The following is a 21,132-nucleotide window of genomic DNA, read 5'->3' as shown; positions in this document are numbered from 1 at the left end:
ACTGCGGAGAGTTTGTCAAAGTTCGAACTTTGTACTCTTTAATTTTTAATTCGATTTTTTGTCACACATTCAAAAACATAATTATAAAAATATGTAATTTTTTTATCCGTCAGTTGACGAAAAAGATATTAAAAAGCTAAAGAAAAAATAAAAAAAAGTTTGTTTAAAATTAAATATATTTAATTATCGTCATATTTATTTACAATAAATTGTAATAAGCTTGTAAGTAGCTTATTTAAGTTATTAAAAAAATGATTATTATTAGTATTATATTAGGAGAATTCATTTTGCATTGTAGATGTATAATAGTATAAAGTTTTCACAATTTGCGACCTCTTCAGTTTCGTCGAACACAATAAAGGCACATGAGTAGATGTACTGTCAGGTTTTTCCTACAATAAGACTATTTCGCAATCACAGTCCTCGTATCTACAATAACATTTCAAATCATAACAACTAATGATTAATGGACAGAATAACTTTTCGGAGCAATTAAATACAAAATAAATATTGCGTGATGACTGTACTTTAAAACAATATAGACTTAAAAATAATCAAATAATACATCAATATTATCTTCATCAATATATTAATTCTAAACTTAAAACAAAATGCATTTAAAAGCAACAGTGATGTACAAAATATATATAGTCCTATTAGCGTCATAACAAAAATGATATGTCAGATTTCTATATAATTCAACGTACAATCGTGAGGATATCCATATAAACATTTATTGCAGCTTTAACATTTACACCTTTCTGTCGTAGATACCTTTATTTGCATTGTAACATCTTTTTATTAAAATTTTCATACTGTAAACATAATTATTTTGATTTATACGAAGCGATTTCATAAATAATAGTAAGTTAGTTGAAGGAATATTAATGTACTAAGTATATGTATCGAATTGTATTCGAGAAAAAAACACTTTCACCAAAAAATACTTAACCTCATAAAACATTATTCAAAAGTAGTGTCACCGCGAGGGTGCATAAACTATGGTATTGTTCAGTTTCGCGAGTGTGTCACCTTACTATGTATTACTGCACAATGCGCAGCTGTTAGATTTAATTGGAGTTTCAGCATTTCTCTCCGCGGGTAAAGTCAACTCTTATAAATCGAGATGCCGTCGCAAATTTGTAAAGGAGCATTACAAAAATATGCTATAGTAATATTTACTAGGTATGTAGAATACTTCAGTTTGATTTGAGTGTTCACTTAGTCTAAAAAAAGAAAATAACTATAAACTCGTCATTACAACAACAATAAAAAGAAACAATTAAAGAGCATTATCGATGATCACTTGCTGCTTTTAACACCGTTTTGTTGTTTTTTGTATTCTTTGAACAAGTCTTGCACGTCTTTCAAAGATCTCTCGATTTGTTTCACGAAATTTGAGGAGCTCTGAAAAAAGACACGAAATTATGAATTAGTGAAGTTGTGTGACTGGAAGAAGGATATTTGACATGAATAATGATGTCACTTACAGCTACGAAATCCATTGTTAGCTAAACAAAATGTTTAATTTAATATCAATGTTTTGGACACTATGAGACATGTGTTAGGTGGTATGCTTACCGTAATGGGACAACTCTTCTTGCTTGAGACGTGGAAGAAAAGCAGGTCCTCGCCTACGATGACGTAGGAGACGCCGTAGCCGTCGTCAGCCACGGGGCCGAAGCCACCGCCAGCACTCACGCACTTCGGATGCTTCTTTAGATCCAACATTGAGGTTTGACCTGGTTCAAAAATATATGCAAGTTACAATTTAATTTTGAACTCAATACGCTTGTCATGTGTAACTGCTCAATAAATATCGTTAAATTTCTTAAGAAATCGTTTTAAACTAGAACAAGGGTCATTGGGAATTCGTCTTTCCTTTATGGCAGAAAGTTGGGATTTTATGATTTGTAAATAAGTTATAGCATCGGCTCGAAGCAAGTCTAAAATGTATAATTAACAAGGAAAATACTGATTTGACTAAATGTTATACCTATTGAAAAATTAACGGGCAGTTGACTTTGAAAGACAAATGTTTAAACTCTTCAAGCACATACAGTTGATAAATATCTATGACAAAGGCAAACCTTACGCCAAAAATGATACCAATATTTAGAATTAAGAACTGAACAGAATAATTATGAGATAGTATAAGGAAAACTATAGGTAGTCCAGGTCCAGTAGGATGTCCGGGAAAATAGACGAAAATGGGTTTGGAGTTTGCAATGGTTTGTATAGAGCTGAAAATTGGTGGAATTTCAAATTTATCCCTCTTTATGAAGAACCACCAGTCTCAATCGCTGAGAATTAGTGATAAAACTGAAATGACCATATTGACCAGGCTTTGGTTTATAGTTCATAGTCGCAAATCACAAAATTCATAATAACAAAAGGTACGTCTTATTCTTTGAAATCTACTGACCGTGTGGAGTTTGACTCGTGGACAGTCGCCAGGGTTCGTTGAAGACCTCTTGAAGGAAGGGCGACTCTAATTCCAGGTACTTGGAGACGACGTACAGGCAGAAGAGGTGGCGGTCAATGCCGCGGCCCGCCATAGCGTCCTGGTAGCCCAGCTGGTGGCGGTGGCTCGCCTTCACAAACAACTCCATACGCTCCTGAATCTAAAGAGAAAGAACGCAATGAATATTATTAATAGAATTGTAGAGGGTAGACCTAATATCATATTGCGTTAAGCGCGATCAAAATGCTTTATTTTATTATTTGATACGGAGGCCTTATTGAGAACTTTGAGCTAAATGTGATGGGGAATCTACCAGGACTTATCCTCCCTGTTCTATAAAAGAACAGACAAAGCTATTGCGATTGGCGGAGATAAAACTAATTCGGGTTACTGGTGTTATTATTTTAAATGAAATCTTTTCCTAGTTCCTTGTTTATTAAACTAGAAAACTATGCCCCATATGAGTTTCTAAACATAAAAATTAAATGAAATTTTCAATTTACTAATTATTATTAACTGATTACTAAATTTATTAAATATGAAGGTGTCCGTTAAAATAAAAAAAATTACAGATATATGCAAAAACGTCGCACAGCAAGTGTCGTAGTTATGTTACGAAATGCAATAGAAATACAAGTGTCGTTGTTGCCACACGACACTGGCAAAAATTGTTGAAACTATCAGCAGATTGCCATAAGGGAAAAAAACCTCCGTAAGTAACGTACCGTAGAATTAGGGTTCTCCATAGCCTTGACCCACTCGGAGCTTTCTATGGTACAAGAGCGCACGGTTTCAGTTCGGCCCTCGCGGAAGAGACGGGTCATGGATGCTTCATACGTCAGACAGAAGCGGCCGGCGTCGCGGTAGTACGACAGCTGCAGAACCAACTGGATGAAAGCGTCGGGGGATACGCGGCAACTCTTCATGAAACCTGTACGGGGGTAAATAATGATAATTATATCGAATTATATATTTAAGATAGTTTGAGGTGTTTTTTAAACGACATCAAATAGGAGGAGGTTCTTAATTCGTCTTTTTTGTGTTTGTGACCTCAGACGTTCGGACTGGTTGAAACGATTTTGGTGATTCCTTTTTGATTCAACTTGAAAAAAGACGTTATTTGGTCTCGTGAACATTTCATATAGTTTGTCGTATTTTATTTTATTAAAAGTGGATAGTATGTATGTTTTTTTAACTTAACGCATAACAACATTGTTGGCGACTAGTCTGAGACGAAAAGTTTAGTATTTGTTACTTGACTGTAATGAAGACCACAAACCTTTTCCATAGTTGGTGTACATGAGTATCCTGAGGTCGACATCGTTGAGAAGCTTCTGAGCGATGTTGTAAGACACGTCGATGGATTTGAGCAGGTCTTCGTGACCGAGGTCCCACTGCAGGCGGATGGGCGCTGGTGGCGGCGACTCGACTGCGCCCAGAGTGTTGCCGTCAGGAGCGTACCTGGTAACATTCATTATTATTAACAGTGTGCCAGATTCCGAAAAAAAACATAGACATAATCTTGGCAAAATATTGAAGTAGTGAAGAAATGGTAGAATTTAAAAACGCATTACAAATTTAAATAAATATAGAATTATGCAGACGATGAATATTATAGGTAGCACTTTGCAAATTCGAATCCGTGAAGAAAGAAATATTCTCGTCGGAAAACGAAGTTACATTAACTTGAGCCTTTGGCCGTCATGCTCATAAATATTCGTAAAAATAACTCACCCAATTTCTAATTCACACCATATAACGTATTCCCATAAGTGTCCCATGACGGGTGCGTCCGCCCTAAAAGAAAACAAATAATAATTTATTATTATTTATATGTAGTATAATACAATATAGTGTTTGAGTAGTTATTTGTATTTTAAGTACAGTCTCTGTGCACACCGTGGAATAATCGTGGAATTACTTTTATTCAGAAATTGTCAATTCTCAAAGAAACAAAGAGTTTCTGTATTGATTGGGGAGGCTTTACTAAATATTACATTTAGCGAAAAAGACACTTCAAACCAGTAAACTATATTCATTCAAACATCAATAATATATAACAATCAAAAGTATCTAAAAATAAAAATTGAAAATAAATATTTCATTATTTCAAAAAAAAAAAGATATAAAATAAAATTGCTAAAGTATCTTACAATAACTATGATAAACGGGTAAATAATTAAATATTAAGTGATTTACCATGTGTGTTCCGAATTAAAACCGACCTGCAAAACAAAACAAATTGCTTTAATAACAGTTTCAAAATAAATTAATCTTAAAATAACGCATTATAAATAATCGCTCAGTCGACAACCTTTACTCGACGTTGTTCAGCAATTTTATGTTATTCATGTTTGCCTGGCACATTTGTTTATTTTTGTCTTTGCTTTGAATATAACAGCTGATATTACAGACTAATTAATATTTTTTATTTTTCTTGGTAGTCGTGTTATTTTAAACATCAACAGTCGTCTTTTAAAATAATGTAAATATATTACTTTACAGGGGAAATAATTACTGCTAACAATGTAAGACAATGTCATTTATACATAGATAATACTATATACAGTCAGCCAGTCAGTCAGCTAAACTTTCAACGGTATTAAGTTGCTGCGACTAGGATACATAATATATTATCATTTTCAATAACGTCAGGGGACTTCCACCACCTCTTGAACAAGTGGTCAGAGCCACAACGTTCCGCAAACGGAACAGTGAGAGACACCCAGAACTCTAAGAGGTTCTACTATTCACTTTGCTTTTTATATTAGGCAAAATAAACAATTTTAAAATATGTTTTACATCTTATCATAAGATATTCTAAAGTGCAATTAAATACCTCTCCATATATATTACCTTAGTTTGCATCATTAAATATCACTGAACATTTGTATCAGTGTTTAAATCAGATATTATTCAACAAATGTTTTTTATTCAAAATGTCATTTATTCAAACTGGCTCCCGCTCTTCCCGATAAATATATAGAACGAACAAAACTGTGGTATTATATGTATAACCTTAATACTTACAAAGCCGTTTTTACTGAAGCAGAGGTTGAATGATTTGTCGAACCAGCGGTCGTGACCTTTGCCGTGGAGCAGTACTCGCCCAAACTCGTCCAGCTTCGACGGGTCTTTTTCATCGTACCCATAATCAAAGTCATCTGAAATTACAATACAGAAAGCATGTTGTTAATAGGTTTGTGAAAACGAACTAAAGGAATGAATTGGTTCACGTTACAGCCCAATATTATCCATTCGGGATGGATATATAGATTATGTAAAGTGGAACAGTTGTAAAGGAAATATAAATTTTACGAAACGATTTTGTTGCTACCTAAGCAATAAAAGACTGTTTTGGTATTTAACTACAATCAATAAAATCGTAAATAGCCTAACATTGCATTGAAATCAGTCAGGAACCAGAAATTGTTTTATTTGTCAAAATTTTAACAAAACTTGCAGTTATTTAACCTCATATACCAAAGAAAACGTCCCAGGTTATTATATGATTTTCTGAATGTTCAGAATTCCATACAAAAAGTGAGGTTTTAGTCTTAGATTACCAGAAAATTACCCCTATAATTCAATCATTCAAAATGACACTCCGCAAATCGTATTAATTCTGCGCATATTGCAAAAAAGTACAATTTGTTTACTAAGCAGGCTCAACGCAGCAACAATTCTAAATTCAAACTTCAGATGTAGGGCAGTCAACGACCTCTGTCTACCTAGAAATCGGTTTTCAACATTCTAGTATTGTCCTTTGTTTACATTTGAATATAGAGCGCGTTAATATAGATTATGTTTAAATAGCTGAGCTTCGTGATTTTACCTGCTTTCGCCAGATGCAGACTAGACAATTTGAGTAAATGTTTTTTCATGCTCTTTGTGTGTAAATAAATAAATTATCTAGTTTAAATTCCTGTTCTGCATTTGCTTAGGCGCTTAAAAAGTTAAACAATCTTGGTGTTGTTACCACTGAATTATCATTTTTTTGCATAATACGACAAACTAAGGCTGTTAGTTTTTACCTTCTTAATACTGAAACAAATAGAACTTATAGTACAATGTCAAAAAATTTATGTAGACGGCTAGTACAGAGATACTTCGACGTAAGTATAACTAAATTTATTAGTGTAAAATATGTTGATAATTTCGCTATTAATTTGTAGACCGATAAGATTCAAAAGTGCTTAGTATCATTTGCGTGACTTTCGAGTGACTCACTTAGTTAGTGACTGTGTTTAGCTATCAAGGTTCAAGAGACACCGCTTAGTATCAGACGAACGGACAGCCCAACGACAGTAATGCTGTCCTGTTTATACCCTTTGTTTACGGAACCAGAAAAACTGAATTGTACATTATAAATTGTTGAGTCCCAACAACACCAATAGGGTTACTAGTCCAGTATAAAATAACCCATCCATATTGGGCTCGTTAGTATAAATAGTTTCTGAAGGGTACCAGACCGCGTGCCTACACACGTGGCCTACATTCAGGTCGGCAGCTCAACAGATACCTATTAAGCAATAACGCTGATACTAACAATAAAACAGGGAACGAAGACAAAACATTTGAACTGATAACGGTATGACGTCAATGCCGCACGGTTTGTCTGACCAGTACAGGGTTCAGGATAAATCGTCTCGACTTCAACTGATAACGTACTTAGTATCTATTTAATTTATTGACTGTCGTGAAGCGGATTTGTGTTTCTTTTGGAGCGCATGTCATTTGTTTACGGCTCAAGACTACAGTTTTCTACATATCACAACGCTTAGCTATGCAGCATATGTATGCGTCCAGTTGTCTAGCTACTAGTGTTATAAGAAGTACTACGCCTCTGACTAATTTAATTGAATTAATATTCTACGCTACAGTATTTCCCAGTGATCGTAACGTTGTGTTCCTTATATTTTATGGAAAAGTCAGTGATTGATATTTGTCTTGCAATAAGGATTATGACTTAAAATAAAAAGTAGGAATGAGGTTAGCAGGTCAAATATATAATTAATTGTATTGGACAAGTATTTCTGAATTTATTTAAAAAAAATACTGATAGTAATAACAAAGATTAACTTCTTTAAGTTGAGGAAGGAGGGCTTGTGGCATTTAAAGAATTAATGTTAGCGGGACAATAGAAAGAATACCTATCCATTATTATTTACTAAAAATGAAGAATAAAATATTACCAAAAACATTACCCCCTTATTTTTATCGCAATACAGTGCTGATCATGTTCAAACATTCATTTACTAACCACTACTCTAAATACACGCTGAACAGAATACAACCAGTTATGAATAACTGTGAAACTCATTGCAATGTGAAGTACTAGTACTACTGCGTACAATTTCCTTAGCGACCCTGAACGTAAGGACATAACGTAAGGTCTAAAGTGGATTAATTTGTTAAATTGTTTATCCTGTGTCGGTAGCACGCTGCTGCGTTGTGTGGAATGTTAAACAGCTGATATCAGTCTATGTGTAATATTATTTAATAGAAAGGACATGCGTTCAGTATTGTTGTTTTCATGTGACGTTTTATTTGAATGATGTATTTAACCTGTTTAAAGGCAATTGACGTACTTTTGTAATGTAAACTGTAATACAGGTAAAGGATATGCAATTAATGAAAATTAAGTAATTCGTTGGAAATATTCGATACTTAGTGAGTAAAATTTATGACAACGATCTATAATTTTTAGGTTGTTTTTTTTATTACGTAAATAGTATTTTTTATGTGTTTACGTTGTTATGTTTACTAAAGATACCGATAGGTAATCTGGTATTCGAAGATTTTTACGTAAACATTTAACAAAATAAATAACTATACGATAATGTAATGTAATGCTACGTGATAAATAAAAATTAAGGCCAATGAGATCCACAATCTCCACTCAAGGTCGCTCTGTTATCGCTGTGACCGAACTGATTCACAGTTCCGCATTGATTTTGTTTGTTAAAATGTATCATTGTTCCTGCTAACATATTCACAGAGTTCGTTACACCAATTGTATTTCAATGATATTATAATTAGAACATAATTAAAGATTTAAATGTCTTTTTTTTACTTTGGTTTGTCAATATATCGTAATGACCTATTGGTTTACTGACCTCGTAGGTACAAATGTGGAGTATATATCTGTTTGAGTTTTTACATTATACTCAAATCACCAGAGGTCTACGGATTGTTGAAACTATGACACCAGGTTGTGCATCAACCATACTATGAGAAAAAAAACTTAAAAAAGCCTTGAACTGGATAAAAGACATAATAAAATTATAATATAACACAAAAGTCAAAGGCGAATCGTAGTAAAGTGAAACTGTCAATCAAACAACATTATTTTATAAGTTGGTCAATTCAATAGATAACATGATGTATTGTTCACCTCAGAGCAATTCATACAATTAACTCTTGAACTGACAATTCATGGATAGATCAAAAATAACGACCTGTGATCGAAGAATATATATGACGACTGTTGAGTAAGAGGAGATCGTTTTGATGCGAATACATATGAATTCCAGTTGTTTAGGGGTTGCATAATACAAAATTAGTTCGCTTGTATGTGACAGTGATAGTCTAAATAACTGCCTATCTATAGCCAAATTAGGAAAACAACAACTGTGTGTACACCTAAATATTAAGAACACGTTTTTAACTTTCTAATTTTAAACAGCTGATTAATATAGGTTTTCAAAGGACGTCAAAACAGAGCGTATCAAAATCGGTTGTTATTTAAGTAGGAGTTAGTTCGAGAAAACTTATCTTTTTCATATTACTCGAATTAAAGTAACGTTATTTAATTTACTGTTGTTTATAAGGTCATGCTCATCAATAGGGAAAGCTTGGGTGTGATCGCGAGGAAGCTGTTTTCGCTTCACCATACTACTTGTCTGACAAGAATGGTTAAGGTTGTGGGGGATCATGAGGGGTGTTTCTTCACGACCACTCTAACAAGAATGGTACCAGGAAGAAGACAAAGTCATACCAAGGCAGACGTTGAATGCGGCTCTCTCGATGCAGTGCAGTGACGTGCGGTTGTGTCCGCGGTTGAACATGGTCTGGCGTATGTGCGCCCAGTGGGACCTCTCCCCAGCAGTCAGAGCCCCAACGCGCTCCTCGCCTACGAGCGGCTCCGACTTGTCATCTAATATCTGTTGAATTTGTCTGTGGAAGGAAGAGATATGAAGTATGAGTACTGATTACATATGATCGAAAGTATTTTGTAGATTGTTACTGGCTAATCTGGCTGATTTGTGAATGTAAAACATCCAAGGCGCCACAAAAACGAATAAAAAATATATTCAAATCTGTTTGGTTTAGGAGTGCTGTCATACACACGTGCAGTAGAATTAGATTCATATAGCAAATTAAGCAAACCCCGCTTAAATACCAAATATGTATATTCTCCTTCTAAAATAAAAAATGTGGAATATTCATCTATTTAAAAAACACCTTCCACGAAATTTTCAAACTGATTGACGAAATTGTATGGTAAGCCTAATTTATAATTGAAAATTGAACGTGGTTTTCTTGGTCTGCATTTTTTTTTGTGCGCGGATTTCTTACCTCATAACAAAAGCGCGACAAACTTCTAGCTTCTAATTCTAGTCTCGAAAGTTAAAGTACCACACTATACGTACAATACCGTTACAGCCGTTTCGCATCGCAGCTATATTTAATTGCGCATTATAACATTTAATTGCGAAGCCTCAAATTTTTTAATACTAATTATCTTTGCTCTAACTCCACTTATTAAATATTAATTTTCACGTCTGGGTGAATCCACGGGCACTTTAAAATACAATTTTATCAACAAGGTAAATAATAAAGTTTAAGGAAATAATAAGTTTTGTGTAATATGAGGCGGGATTTCTATTTTGTTTGCCCCGTTGTTCCTTATTACGAGACTGTTTTAGTATATCCCCGATGAAGAGTATTTATATGCATGTAGGTCGATTCAGCAGCATTGAATAACGACCTCAATTATCTTGATTGTATACAGCCGTATGGCTGACACTACTTATTAAGCGTATTCGTTCGATGCGGATCAAAATTGCATAACGTGTACTGCTTCAATACATGTCGATGACAGTGCATTCAATACAATAGAACGTTAAATCAATTTAGTTTAAGATTGATGAAAACAATACACTCGGATCGCCTTAAGCGAATATTAATACTTAAATCAGAAGATAATAAAATTTTCTTTCCGCATTAATTACTCATAAAGAAGATTATTTATTGGTTTTTCATCTGTGCATTACAATTATCAATTTGTATACCAGCGGAACTTGAGTAACGAGTAACTTGTGTGAGTGTCCTTCATTTTTTTTAAGAAACATCAGTCTACATTTTTTTTGAATTATCGTCTAGGACGGCTGTACACTTCTAAAAGGGAGACAATGCGCTACAATACATAGAATGTCATCTCGCTTCCACAGCTGCAAAAATCGTACCATATACGACACTATAGGCTTGTATTGAAATAGAAATAAATACGTTTTTAAGTGTCATATTTTATCATAATTTGTCATTTTTTATAGTTTTAAATTGCATTGCCATCGGGTTTGAAGGCAAGCAATCCGCAAGTGCCTCAAAATTGAGTTGCAAGAATCCAACCGAAACAACAAACAAACAAAAAAGTGAGTTTATAAAACGTGGTAATAAAAACGACTCACACTTGTATCTCAGCGGGTTTCAACAGCCGTCCTCTTGAGTAGACCAGCACTTTGAAGTACCGTCCTTTGTGATAGACGGTGATGTGTGTGGAGTCCTGGTAGTGGACGATCTTGTCGCGCTCGATGCCAGGCACGCGCACCGTGTTGAACAGCCTCTCGTATTGCCACGAGCATAGCGGCACCATGTTTTGTAGCATTATCTAACAATAAAACATGATTTATTTAACTTGCAACAATGTGATTTTATACCTTTTTTTATAATATCTTTACTTTGAATAGGATAAATTCTGTGATCTGTAGGTCCAATAATATTTGGGACAATATCAACACAAAATCGCTGCTTATTTATTTAAAATGCAAATATAAGTATATACACATTGTACACATTGACTTCGAACAGCATTCACTTGAAGGTTTAAACAAAAGTATTAATTATAGGCTCATACCGGTTCCAATTCTTGTCTGTCGATGAGTCTTCTGAATTTCAGACACAAATGTATTATGACTCCAGCCCTCGCCGCCTGGATGTTGGTTGGCCTCAACAAGATGGCGTCAGTACCATAGAAGTTAGAGTTCACCATCAGAGGCGAGCGACCGCGCAGGTACACGTATTCTTCCCACCAATCTGACACGTAGTTACTGGACCACCTTTACATAACAACACTTTTTACTATACTTTAGTTACAGATATTGGTTTGAGTTTATGTTATGCCTAAGTTCATATTCGACGTCAAAAGGAGACTAGAAATTAACTTTATATAGTGAACTTGACGTATACATAAATTGAGTTTTTGATCACAAACAATAAACTTGGAGAGATGAAAGGTAATTTAGACTGACTGACACTTATTTTATAAGCTCATTAAATAGTAGACTGTAACTTGATCAATGCTTGTTTGTGCTTATATTTTGAAAATAACAGGCCATTTACAAATCCATTATTGTTGATTTTTTACTTACCATGACTTTAGCACGAGGTATCTCTGTAGTTTCACAGCAATTGTCTCTTCGAATTCTTTAGCTAAGCTTTCTACTCTCTTATAGTTGTCGTCGTCCAATAGGGGGCGAACACTAGTCAGGTACTGAAAGAAAACAAACACATATTTCGTATACTTATATTGTAGACAAAACCTATGACATTAAAGTGGCTAAAACTATTGGAATCGAATAATCAATATAATAATTGGGGGCAAAGGAATTAAATAGGAGTTATTTTCCAATAGAATGTAGATACTGAAAGTGAATATACATAAACATAAAAATCTTAAATAACAAGTCAGATGCTGTTCAAGATTTACATTTTGAGATGTATCACTTGACACAGATATATATTAATAGATAATTTTAAGATATGATAGATATGTAGACGTTTGTAAACAAAGTACTTGTGTAAATTACATGAACAAATAGTATTTCTTACCCGTTTCATAGTATCATTAACTGCAGGTAGCGGTAGTCTTGGTAGAGATCCTTGGAAACTATACAATTTGGGTTTGTTCCACCCAGACAATACTTTTACTACACTTATCCATAGCATAGTTTTTAAAGATATCTTTGATCCTGGGGCACGAGATTCGTACATCCATCCCTACAAATATACCAACAAATTACAAACTGTTATATAGAAATATAATTCAATTCTTTGGGACATAAGATTGATTTTACCTTGTACATTAATAGCAGTTTGAGAAGATATCTCATGAGGAATATAACGGTAAGCCACATGGTGAGAGCTGCCAGTAAACAAGCGATGACTTGCCACATCGTTGAGTTGCTAAAACCAATTTAAGAGTTACATAACATTAAATTCAATTATATTATAAACTCAAGTGCACATGGATAACCAAAGAGGTTGCGTGTTTGAGGACAATATCCTTGAATAGCGGCTTTGTATGTTAAATGACGAAGAATTTGGGCGATGCTAACGTTGTCATTTTGTTGATGGATACTTGTCGGTCAATTCAGGGCATGCAAATACAATAGGCTTTCCTTCTACTTCCTAGTACATGTCTTGACTCTATAGCATTATTTATAGCACTCCAGCGTTTTGTTTACTATAAGTAAAGGACTGTTGCTATGGCGGAACAGGTATAGGTGGTAGGTAGATAGGTGCATTGTTGTGCGCCTTCAATCTTTAGTAATGGCAATAGTCCTGCTTTAAAATTTAGTACGGGTCCTAGACGTCGCACAGTTTTCGACACCTAGTGTTGCGACCACAGTCTTCGAAAAAGGAAAGTGATACCAAATAACTAATAGCAAAGTCAGTGCTAAAACTATAATTACTATAAATACAATTCTGTTTTAGAGCACTTGACTGTTCAAATACTTCACAGATAAGTGGATTTTATGTAATCAGCACTTTGTTTCGCCTTAGTCATTTATGATTGTGAAATCATATTCGAAGGCAAGAAAATTGTGTATTCGGATAAATATTTTGTTTACGTCGTATTGTTGGTTCTTTTGGCGACATTAATGAGCGGTAATACAAAGCTTGGGTGGGCGGGGCTGATAGCTCGTAACCCTTCAAGATAATGACAAACTTATCACATGTAATTAATTAAAACATTATGAATTAGATTAATGGATACGGATGCGATTTATCTGCTATCTGCGACTAAGATAAGCTAGATAATCGTCACGCAGAACGTTATGGATTACCTAAATTATAAAATTGATAAGATACAAAGTGTTCGTTATTGATATGGTTATTCAACTGCATTTGTTCCTGTAGAAGAACGATTGCATAACAGGGAAATGTTTAATTATTATATTTGAAGAGGGGAATGTGACATTTACGTATTGTTCTGTATATTCTAGCAGCGATAAGGTTTGCAATAAAATTTGATCGATTAAGATCGTTGAAAGATTAAAATATACCTTTATAAGATAACTACGTTGGATTTGTAGGTAGTTTGGTAGACGATTGTCGATGAACTGTCTACATTATTTTTTTTGTCTGCCTGTTCACAATATTCGACTGTTCATGATTATGTAACTAGGAATAAAGCCGTCAGTGGTATTACGATTTTAAGATTTACGACGAACGACTTTTTAACCTTTGGTCTAAAACAGTAACAGCTACAAAAACACGTTTCAATGGCTGATGTCATAATTCCTCTATTCAAAACGTATTAAAATTTACTTAATATTATTATTTGATCAGTAAAAGTCAGTCGGTCTTTTTGAGAGCGCAAAAAGACCTATCATGAAATATAATTCAGGTTTAGGCGCATCAACCAACAACAAATAATCGTCCGTTCTTACAAAAAAGCCTTTTAACAGGTCATTTACTGAAGATTCTTAATGTCACTTTTTTATATCGAGTCTATAACGTTATTTTGTCACTTTTTGGGTCAATTTTAAGACCTGTCAAAAGGCTCTTCTGAGGTCAGAGTATTCTGAAAAACAAAAACACACAGTTTATAATCATATTTGACTTACCTGGGTAAAACAGCTAATGCTTTTTGTACTAATCCGAACGGAACGCTGAAACCGGCGAAATGCGCGGCCACAAGCAACGTCCACAGTACGTATAGGGATTGCAGGTGACCGGGGTACACGCCATTGTGGACGCTATTCTGTGAAACAATAGGGTTATATTAGGTTGATACTTAGCTAAGAAAGTCATGGTCATGAATGTAAGACAGTTCACTCTTGACTTTGACAGCCTGTCTCAACGGAAGTCGTTTGTAGCAATTTAGTTGCGGTATATGTTCATACGCGGTCTAGATATTTTACTATATGTATGCCAACTGATATTGGATAGTCGCTGTATTCTGGTCGTGCTTTATTAGGCCACATATTGGTGCAAATTAGTAGTCATACGGTAAATATAATAATATGATCATTGGTTCTAGAACTTAGGCATTTTAAGTTCAACCAATACAGTTTTATAAAATACTAGCTTTTCGCCCGCAGCTTCACCCGCGGCTTCGCCCGCGTCGAGGTTGGTTATATCGCGTTTCCAAGAGAACTCTTCAAAAGTCCGGGATAAAAACTATCCTATGTTCTTTCTCAAGGTCTACTCTACCTCTGTACCAAATTTCAAAATCAGTTCAGTGGTTTAGACGTGAAAGCGTAACAGACAGACAGACAGAGTTACTTTCGCATTTATAATATTAGTAGGGAAGTAGGGATTAACAGCGCTATAAATAAATAACTTTTATTGATTAACGAACAGGTACTAAATAATTTATCGGTTAACTTGGCGATTTGAAAAAGAGGTAAAATATCGTTGAAGCGAGACCAAAAACATGCACTTTGGATGAGAAAGAGACGGCTATACTTCATTGCTCTTCCCGACGTGACAAGTATCAGCTACCCTGTACTAGGCTTCTAACTTAAAACACAATGATTTAGTTTTGTAGTATCGTATAGGAAATCGTCTGTGGACGCAATTACAATACAAATTTACATAGACGAATATATTACAAGTACTATAAACCGTTTATAGGTATAAAACGAACAGGAAATTCTTTGTATTATGCAGTCCGCTAGAGACGCAGTGTAAAACCGGCGGTTAAGTTCTATTTTATTCTAATGAATAAATAATTATAATTAGGTTGATTATTTTTTTCGTTCTCCCTCAAATGGGAATTCAAGGGTTTTGTTGAGGCGCCACAAAGATTCTATGTAAATTCCTTAGTTCAAATGTGTGGCCGCGGTAGGTACAGCGGTCACTAACGTGGTGACCTAATACAGTCATTAGCATTAGTATCTTTATAATTATATCTTGAAACATTAAATTGATAACTCAGTGAACTTTCTCACAAGTGCAGATGCACTACGAGATAGAAAGATACTAGCTGACCTCTTACACGACCATGCGTCTACAAACGCAAAAGTGTTCATTTTATGATATTAGCTCTCGTAAGGTTGAGTACAACGATACCAAAAAAGTATTTATATTTCGTTTTAGCTGCCTTCTTGACGTCAAGAGTAATTAACGACATTATTATCCTCACACAACGCCGATTCTACACTTATTTAATCGATCGAAACAGAAACGAACTATCTACATTGAAGCCTGTCGACTCTGCCTTTTAATTAGTACACCTCTCTTATTACCGGCACGTTATGACGTTATAATTTACAAAAATAGAATGGAAACACTGTTTCTCAGTTCTCGTAAGAACGCAATGTCAATAACTTAAACTAAGAACAAAATACAATGACAGTAGTTTAAGTTAAAATATACTAACCCTGAATCGCGCCAGACGCTTCTTCCACGATCGTATTCCAGATTCCCAGACGAGATAGAGAACCTCGCGGTCAAAGTTCACATCCCACCCGTCGTGAGTGATCGCGAACGAAAACGCGACGGCGGAGTGCGCTTCCGCCATGTTGCCTTACCAGCCTGTGAAGAAACAAAAGAATAAAGAACAAATGAATTTAAAACAACAACTTCCCACAGTAAATTATACACCGGCATAAAATAATCAATTAAGCACTTTTTTTATAAACAATGTTTGTCACAGAAGTATTACGTACGGCTATTGCAAGGCACATACAGCATTTTAAGGCGTATAAATAAATTTATCTGTCGGTAGTTTTATTTTTTACAACACATATAAACTCATTCGCATAATTGGGTTTCTATGCAGAAGCTGTCTGAAAATCAATCAAAACAATGATAACATATCAGATAAGTATGTCTAAACAAAAATATGGATATACTTTTTAAGACTTAGATAAGGTACTACACCTTTCTAAGACTTTAAATGTGAATGTTTGCACATTACTATTAGTGATGTTTTCACACAATTACCACCATAAGTATTTTACGGTTTGCTGCTTTATTATAACTCTTATTCTCGCACAGCAATTTTGTTGACTTCACTAATCATAACAAACGGGGACTTTTTCTATCCTATCAACCGATACCTACGCCAGGTAGTCGCGAGCAAAAGCTAGTAGTTCCATAATTAAACATAGTGCTGGGAAAATCGCAAAGGGATGCTAGAGGCCAACATCGCAAGCAAAACAAAAAAAAAGGATTTTTCCACATAACTAACTAGTGGTGTGCAAGTTAATCTTGGCATCTTTGACTAGGCTACTATTATGAATAATAATAAATATATTACAGACAATCAAAAATATATAATAGACAGTTATTAGCTGTATCACCTGCCTAATCGCTTACAAATATTAAATGGGAATGCAAAAGTGACAAAGATTTTAATGATAACCTTATTAAAATTTAATCAAACACTCAGAAATAAATGTAACACTCAGAAATAAGGGTAGATGTAATTATGTTACCTAATCAATAAGTCTTGCACAAAAGACATATTATGTCTTTTTCATGGACTTTAACCAGTGTTTACTTTTATATTATTATCACTGTGATCTTATGTCTGTACGATAGGACACCTCACAAGAGCTTAAGTGACACCCATTGACTAGACATGAAAACAGTTACCCAAATCTTTGTTCTTTATTGTATATTAAGAGCTGATTACAATATATATATATATATATATAGCTATACAAATTTTTGTGACTGTAGTACCAGCTAAGAGATTGGACGTCTGTCAGCATGTTTGTTTAGCAGCACAGCAGAACACTCAACAGAATATAGTCAAAGAGCAATCAGTTCGGTAACATCATAAAAGAAATAGCAAAATATTTACTCAGCTAACAGTTACTCAGTTACATCTCTATGCACAGCAAAGGTAATTTTTTAATTATGATCCGACCATATTGGCGGCTATTGTATGTTTACCTGAATGTTCTAAAGTAGGTTAAGTCTGTGCCCAACGATGAAAACTTCACAGGCATGATTGAAATCAAATTTCATTAACATGAACTGTTAGTGACAGTAAATTATGAAGGAGTAAGATGTTGCTGATTTTTTAAAATATTATTTTAATTAAGTCTTGTGTCAATGAAACTATTTTTGTTTTTTTTTTAAGGAAATTTAGTGATACCCAGCAATAAGGTTTTGTGTGTTTGTGGAAAGTGGCATTTACTTGGATTTCTTGATGTGTAACAAGATTTAGTACATACCCACACTCAGTTATTATCGGAAGAGGTAGGTAAATATTTTTTTTCTAATGCATTCACTAACCCAATTTGGTTTTTTAAGTGTTATATTTTGATTATTGTGTGCATCTCTATTTGATCATTTATATCAGTCTCTTAAATATAGGCATAGAGTAAAAAAATATATTATGTTGATGCTACAAATTAAAAGCTATCAAATAAAGTTATGTCAAAACAAATTTAACAATAGTATATCATCTGCCTATTAAAAGAAAAAGTCTAATAACATTAAGTTATAATATTATTTCGAAATATGTAGGTAAATATAACAAATGAAAGTAGTTTTCAAATGTAGGTGATTAGAAAACTGAAGCTTATACCTACTATCACTATAAAATAAAAACTATCCCAGTTAAATTCATCAATATTGTATGAAATGATAATGATAACAGATATCTAATATCTAAATATTCATATTATTAAACCAACATTACAAAATATAAGAGAAATCTCGTCACACATTCGCATCGCATAGGATATAAATACGCGTTCGCTTATACACGCACACACGCCAAGCAGGCAGGTGTCAAAGTCTAATTTGAGGAACGCGGCGGTTTTACGTAAAATCGCATCGTTGTTAACCCTACAATTGCATAGAATGAAAGGCCTAAGTTCATATATATTGGTATTCAACAACGGTCGTGTAAATCTATAACTATATTAGCAGGGTCAAGTCACATGCTAACCCGTAACCACGTAGTATCAAGTACAAGTTCAGCGCGTGAACGCACGATCATTTTGTAATTCTTTTCTTGAGTTCTGAATTAATTTTCAATCAAAGACGGAATTAGTATTAAGGAGATTAAAAAAATATAATACACATTAATATTCCTCTTACCTTGAATAATAAAACAGTAAAATAGCACCAATATGCAGTACGCTGGCAGGTACTGGCTGGCACACACTGTTTAGTAACAGTACCTTGCTGCTTATTTCATTTACACACCACCTTTTAGCATTTTGATGGTTTTGGTTTAAATATAATTTTCTATATTTTTACAAGGAATAATTCTAATAATTATTGTATCGATAAATATTTATTAACATCCACAATAAATAATACGCAAATGTTACGTGCCATGTAACCAAAGAGTCCCTACAGTACAATGTAACTGTGAACGCGAAGTGGCAAGTGCGAGTCGACTCGACACGTCGCGGTCGTACTCTGCCTACCTTCACTACACACGTACAATACTATAATTTGTGATTGTGGGTGTGATAAGTTAAGGATGGGAATACTCGATTCGAAGATATATCGATATTTTGATTATTAAAACCTCATAAAACAGTACATATTATTTCGTATGGAAATTATTACAGTTTCGGTCTTTCATCAATAATATTTTTCAGTACAATACGTTACGTTCTCGTTATACATGTGTTTTGTGCTAATAAATGTAGCAGAAAAAATTGTTCCTCTCTCTCTCTAGCTCTCTGCGAAAACAGTCTGAGATCATTTTTTTTTATAAAATGATAAAAATGTATTGTTTTTTTGTACTCAAATTTCTGAAAATTTTAGCTGATGTAAACTTTTTATTTATAGTTCTACATCAAAAAGGAACTGGACCAAAGTTGTAGAGAATTTAACTTGCAACAAATAATGGTAATATTTATTTTATAAGACAAATATTTTAAAGTTTATGTTATCCTAAAAAACCATTTCAATTGCTTCTATTTTCAAGATGGCGGCCGTTTGACAATAGTGCGTAATAGGCCGTGGCAGCCCAACAAACTTGGTTATAGCTTAACAACAGACATCAAAAAAAAATTGTGACCTCTAAAAAACGCGCGACCCCAAATGTAAAACATTTCAATAGACTATCTAGGTTCTCGGCCGATAAGCTTTCGGTAATCTCCTAATACTGACTTTAAAATAACTAAAGATTTTTGTATCGTTTACAATAACGGCTATTTATTTATTATGATTACTTGTTGTTCAATCCTAAGCCTTACCTATTCATAAACGAAAATTATTAGTTAATTTGAATAAGAGGAAATTAATTAGAATAAAACTATGCATTTAGGGTAATAAGTTCTGAGATATGACTTTATTTTATGTCACAGTGAAATTTGACATTAAGGAAAAATATTACGTATATCCTCAACAGTTTGCCCGCGGACATAAGAGAGAAAAAAATTAAAATAAATTCGAGACTAGATAATAAATAAAAAATAATAATGATAAAAACACTGCCATTGAAACACTCCTTTATACAATTAATATTAAGTAATACCTAGATTATATAAGTCAACTTTATTTATTTTTGATCTCACAGGCAAACAGTGTGTACTGTTTTGTGAGACACTGTACTATATCATAAGGATAACATGTGCCTTTCAGAATTGAATAAATAAATAAATGTCCCGAACACCCTTACAACACTCCTAGGTGTTAAAGTTTTCCGAAATTAAATTCGTATATTTGTCGGACAAGAGCAGTCCTATATAAAATAGTATGACTAGTCTACAACATAATCAGACACATTAAAAATGCACACAAAACACCACTTTTTTCGTCCAGTTCTGAGATAATTTTATCACAAGACTAAAATAAAACATTTACGTTTTCTCGATATTTTCTCGTGGTAAGGGGACGCACTAAAGAACAGGTCTTTTCATTTCATTCATTCATTCCATTTTCAACAACCCATCTTTTTCTATTGGTCAGCTGCCTCGGTGAAGTCTGAAGTTGATAATTTTGTTGCCAGTATATCGCTACTGTTTGTCAATATTATAGCTTAATTTTTCTAATAACTGCGTGAAATGTGACCAATTAACTGAAATTATGAAAACATTAAATAATGTTGAAAATATTGAACGGATAGTCTAATAGTTCCTGTTTATTAATTTATAAATTATTTGTTAACAACAATAACTTTTGGGACTTATTTTGGACTGTTACCAGCAAGAAGACATTTTAGTGACATTACT

General features: G+C 33.9%; 1 protein-coding gene across 1 annotated transcript; it reads right to left on the bottom strand.

Moving 5' to 3' along the window:
• Window positions 1-285: 285 nt before the first annotated feature.
• Window positions 286-19,381, bottom strand: LOC113498996 (carnitine O-palmitoyltransferase 1, liver isoform). Its single transcript, XM_026879334.1, has 17 exons — window positions 19,040-19,381; window positions 16,359-16,513; window positions 14,599-14,735; window positions 12,823-12,931; window positions 12,578-12,745; window positions 12,118-12,239; window positions 11,604-11,805; window positions 11,158-11,357; window positions 9,465-9,643; window positions 5,495-5,628; window positions 4,664-4,689; window positions 4,199-4,261; window positions 3,744-3,925; window positions 3,190-3,395; window positions 2,426-2,624; window positions 1,582-1,742; window positions 286-1,407 (listed from the first exon to the last, which is right to left on the bottom strand). The coding sequence occupies exons 2-17, from the start codon at window positions 16,497-16,499 to the stop codon at window positions 1,303-1,305; spliced, it is 2,334 nt and encodes a 777-aa protein (XP_026735135.1). The 5' UTR covers window positions 16,500-16,513; window positions 19,040-19,381; the 3' UTR covers window positions 286-1,302.
• Window positions 19,382-21,132: the final 1,751 nt, after the last annotated feature.

This window comes from Trichoplusia ni, chromosome 1 (genome assembly GCF_003590095.1).
Source record: "Trichoplusia ni isolate ovarian cell line Hi5 chromosome 1, tn1, whole genome shotgun sequence".
NCBI classification, from domain to species: domain Eukaryota; kingdom Metazoa; phylum Arthropoda; class Insecta; order Lepidoptera; family Noctuidae; genus Trichoplusia; species Trichoplusia ni.
Note: the sequence above shows the minus strand (reverse complement) of the source record. Positions and strands in the feature narration are given on the sequence as shown.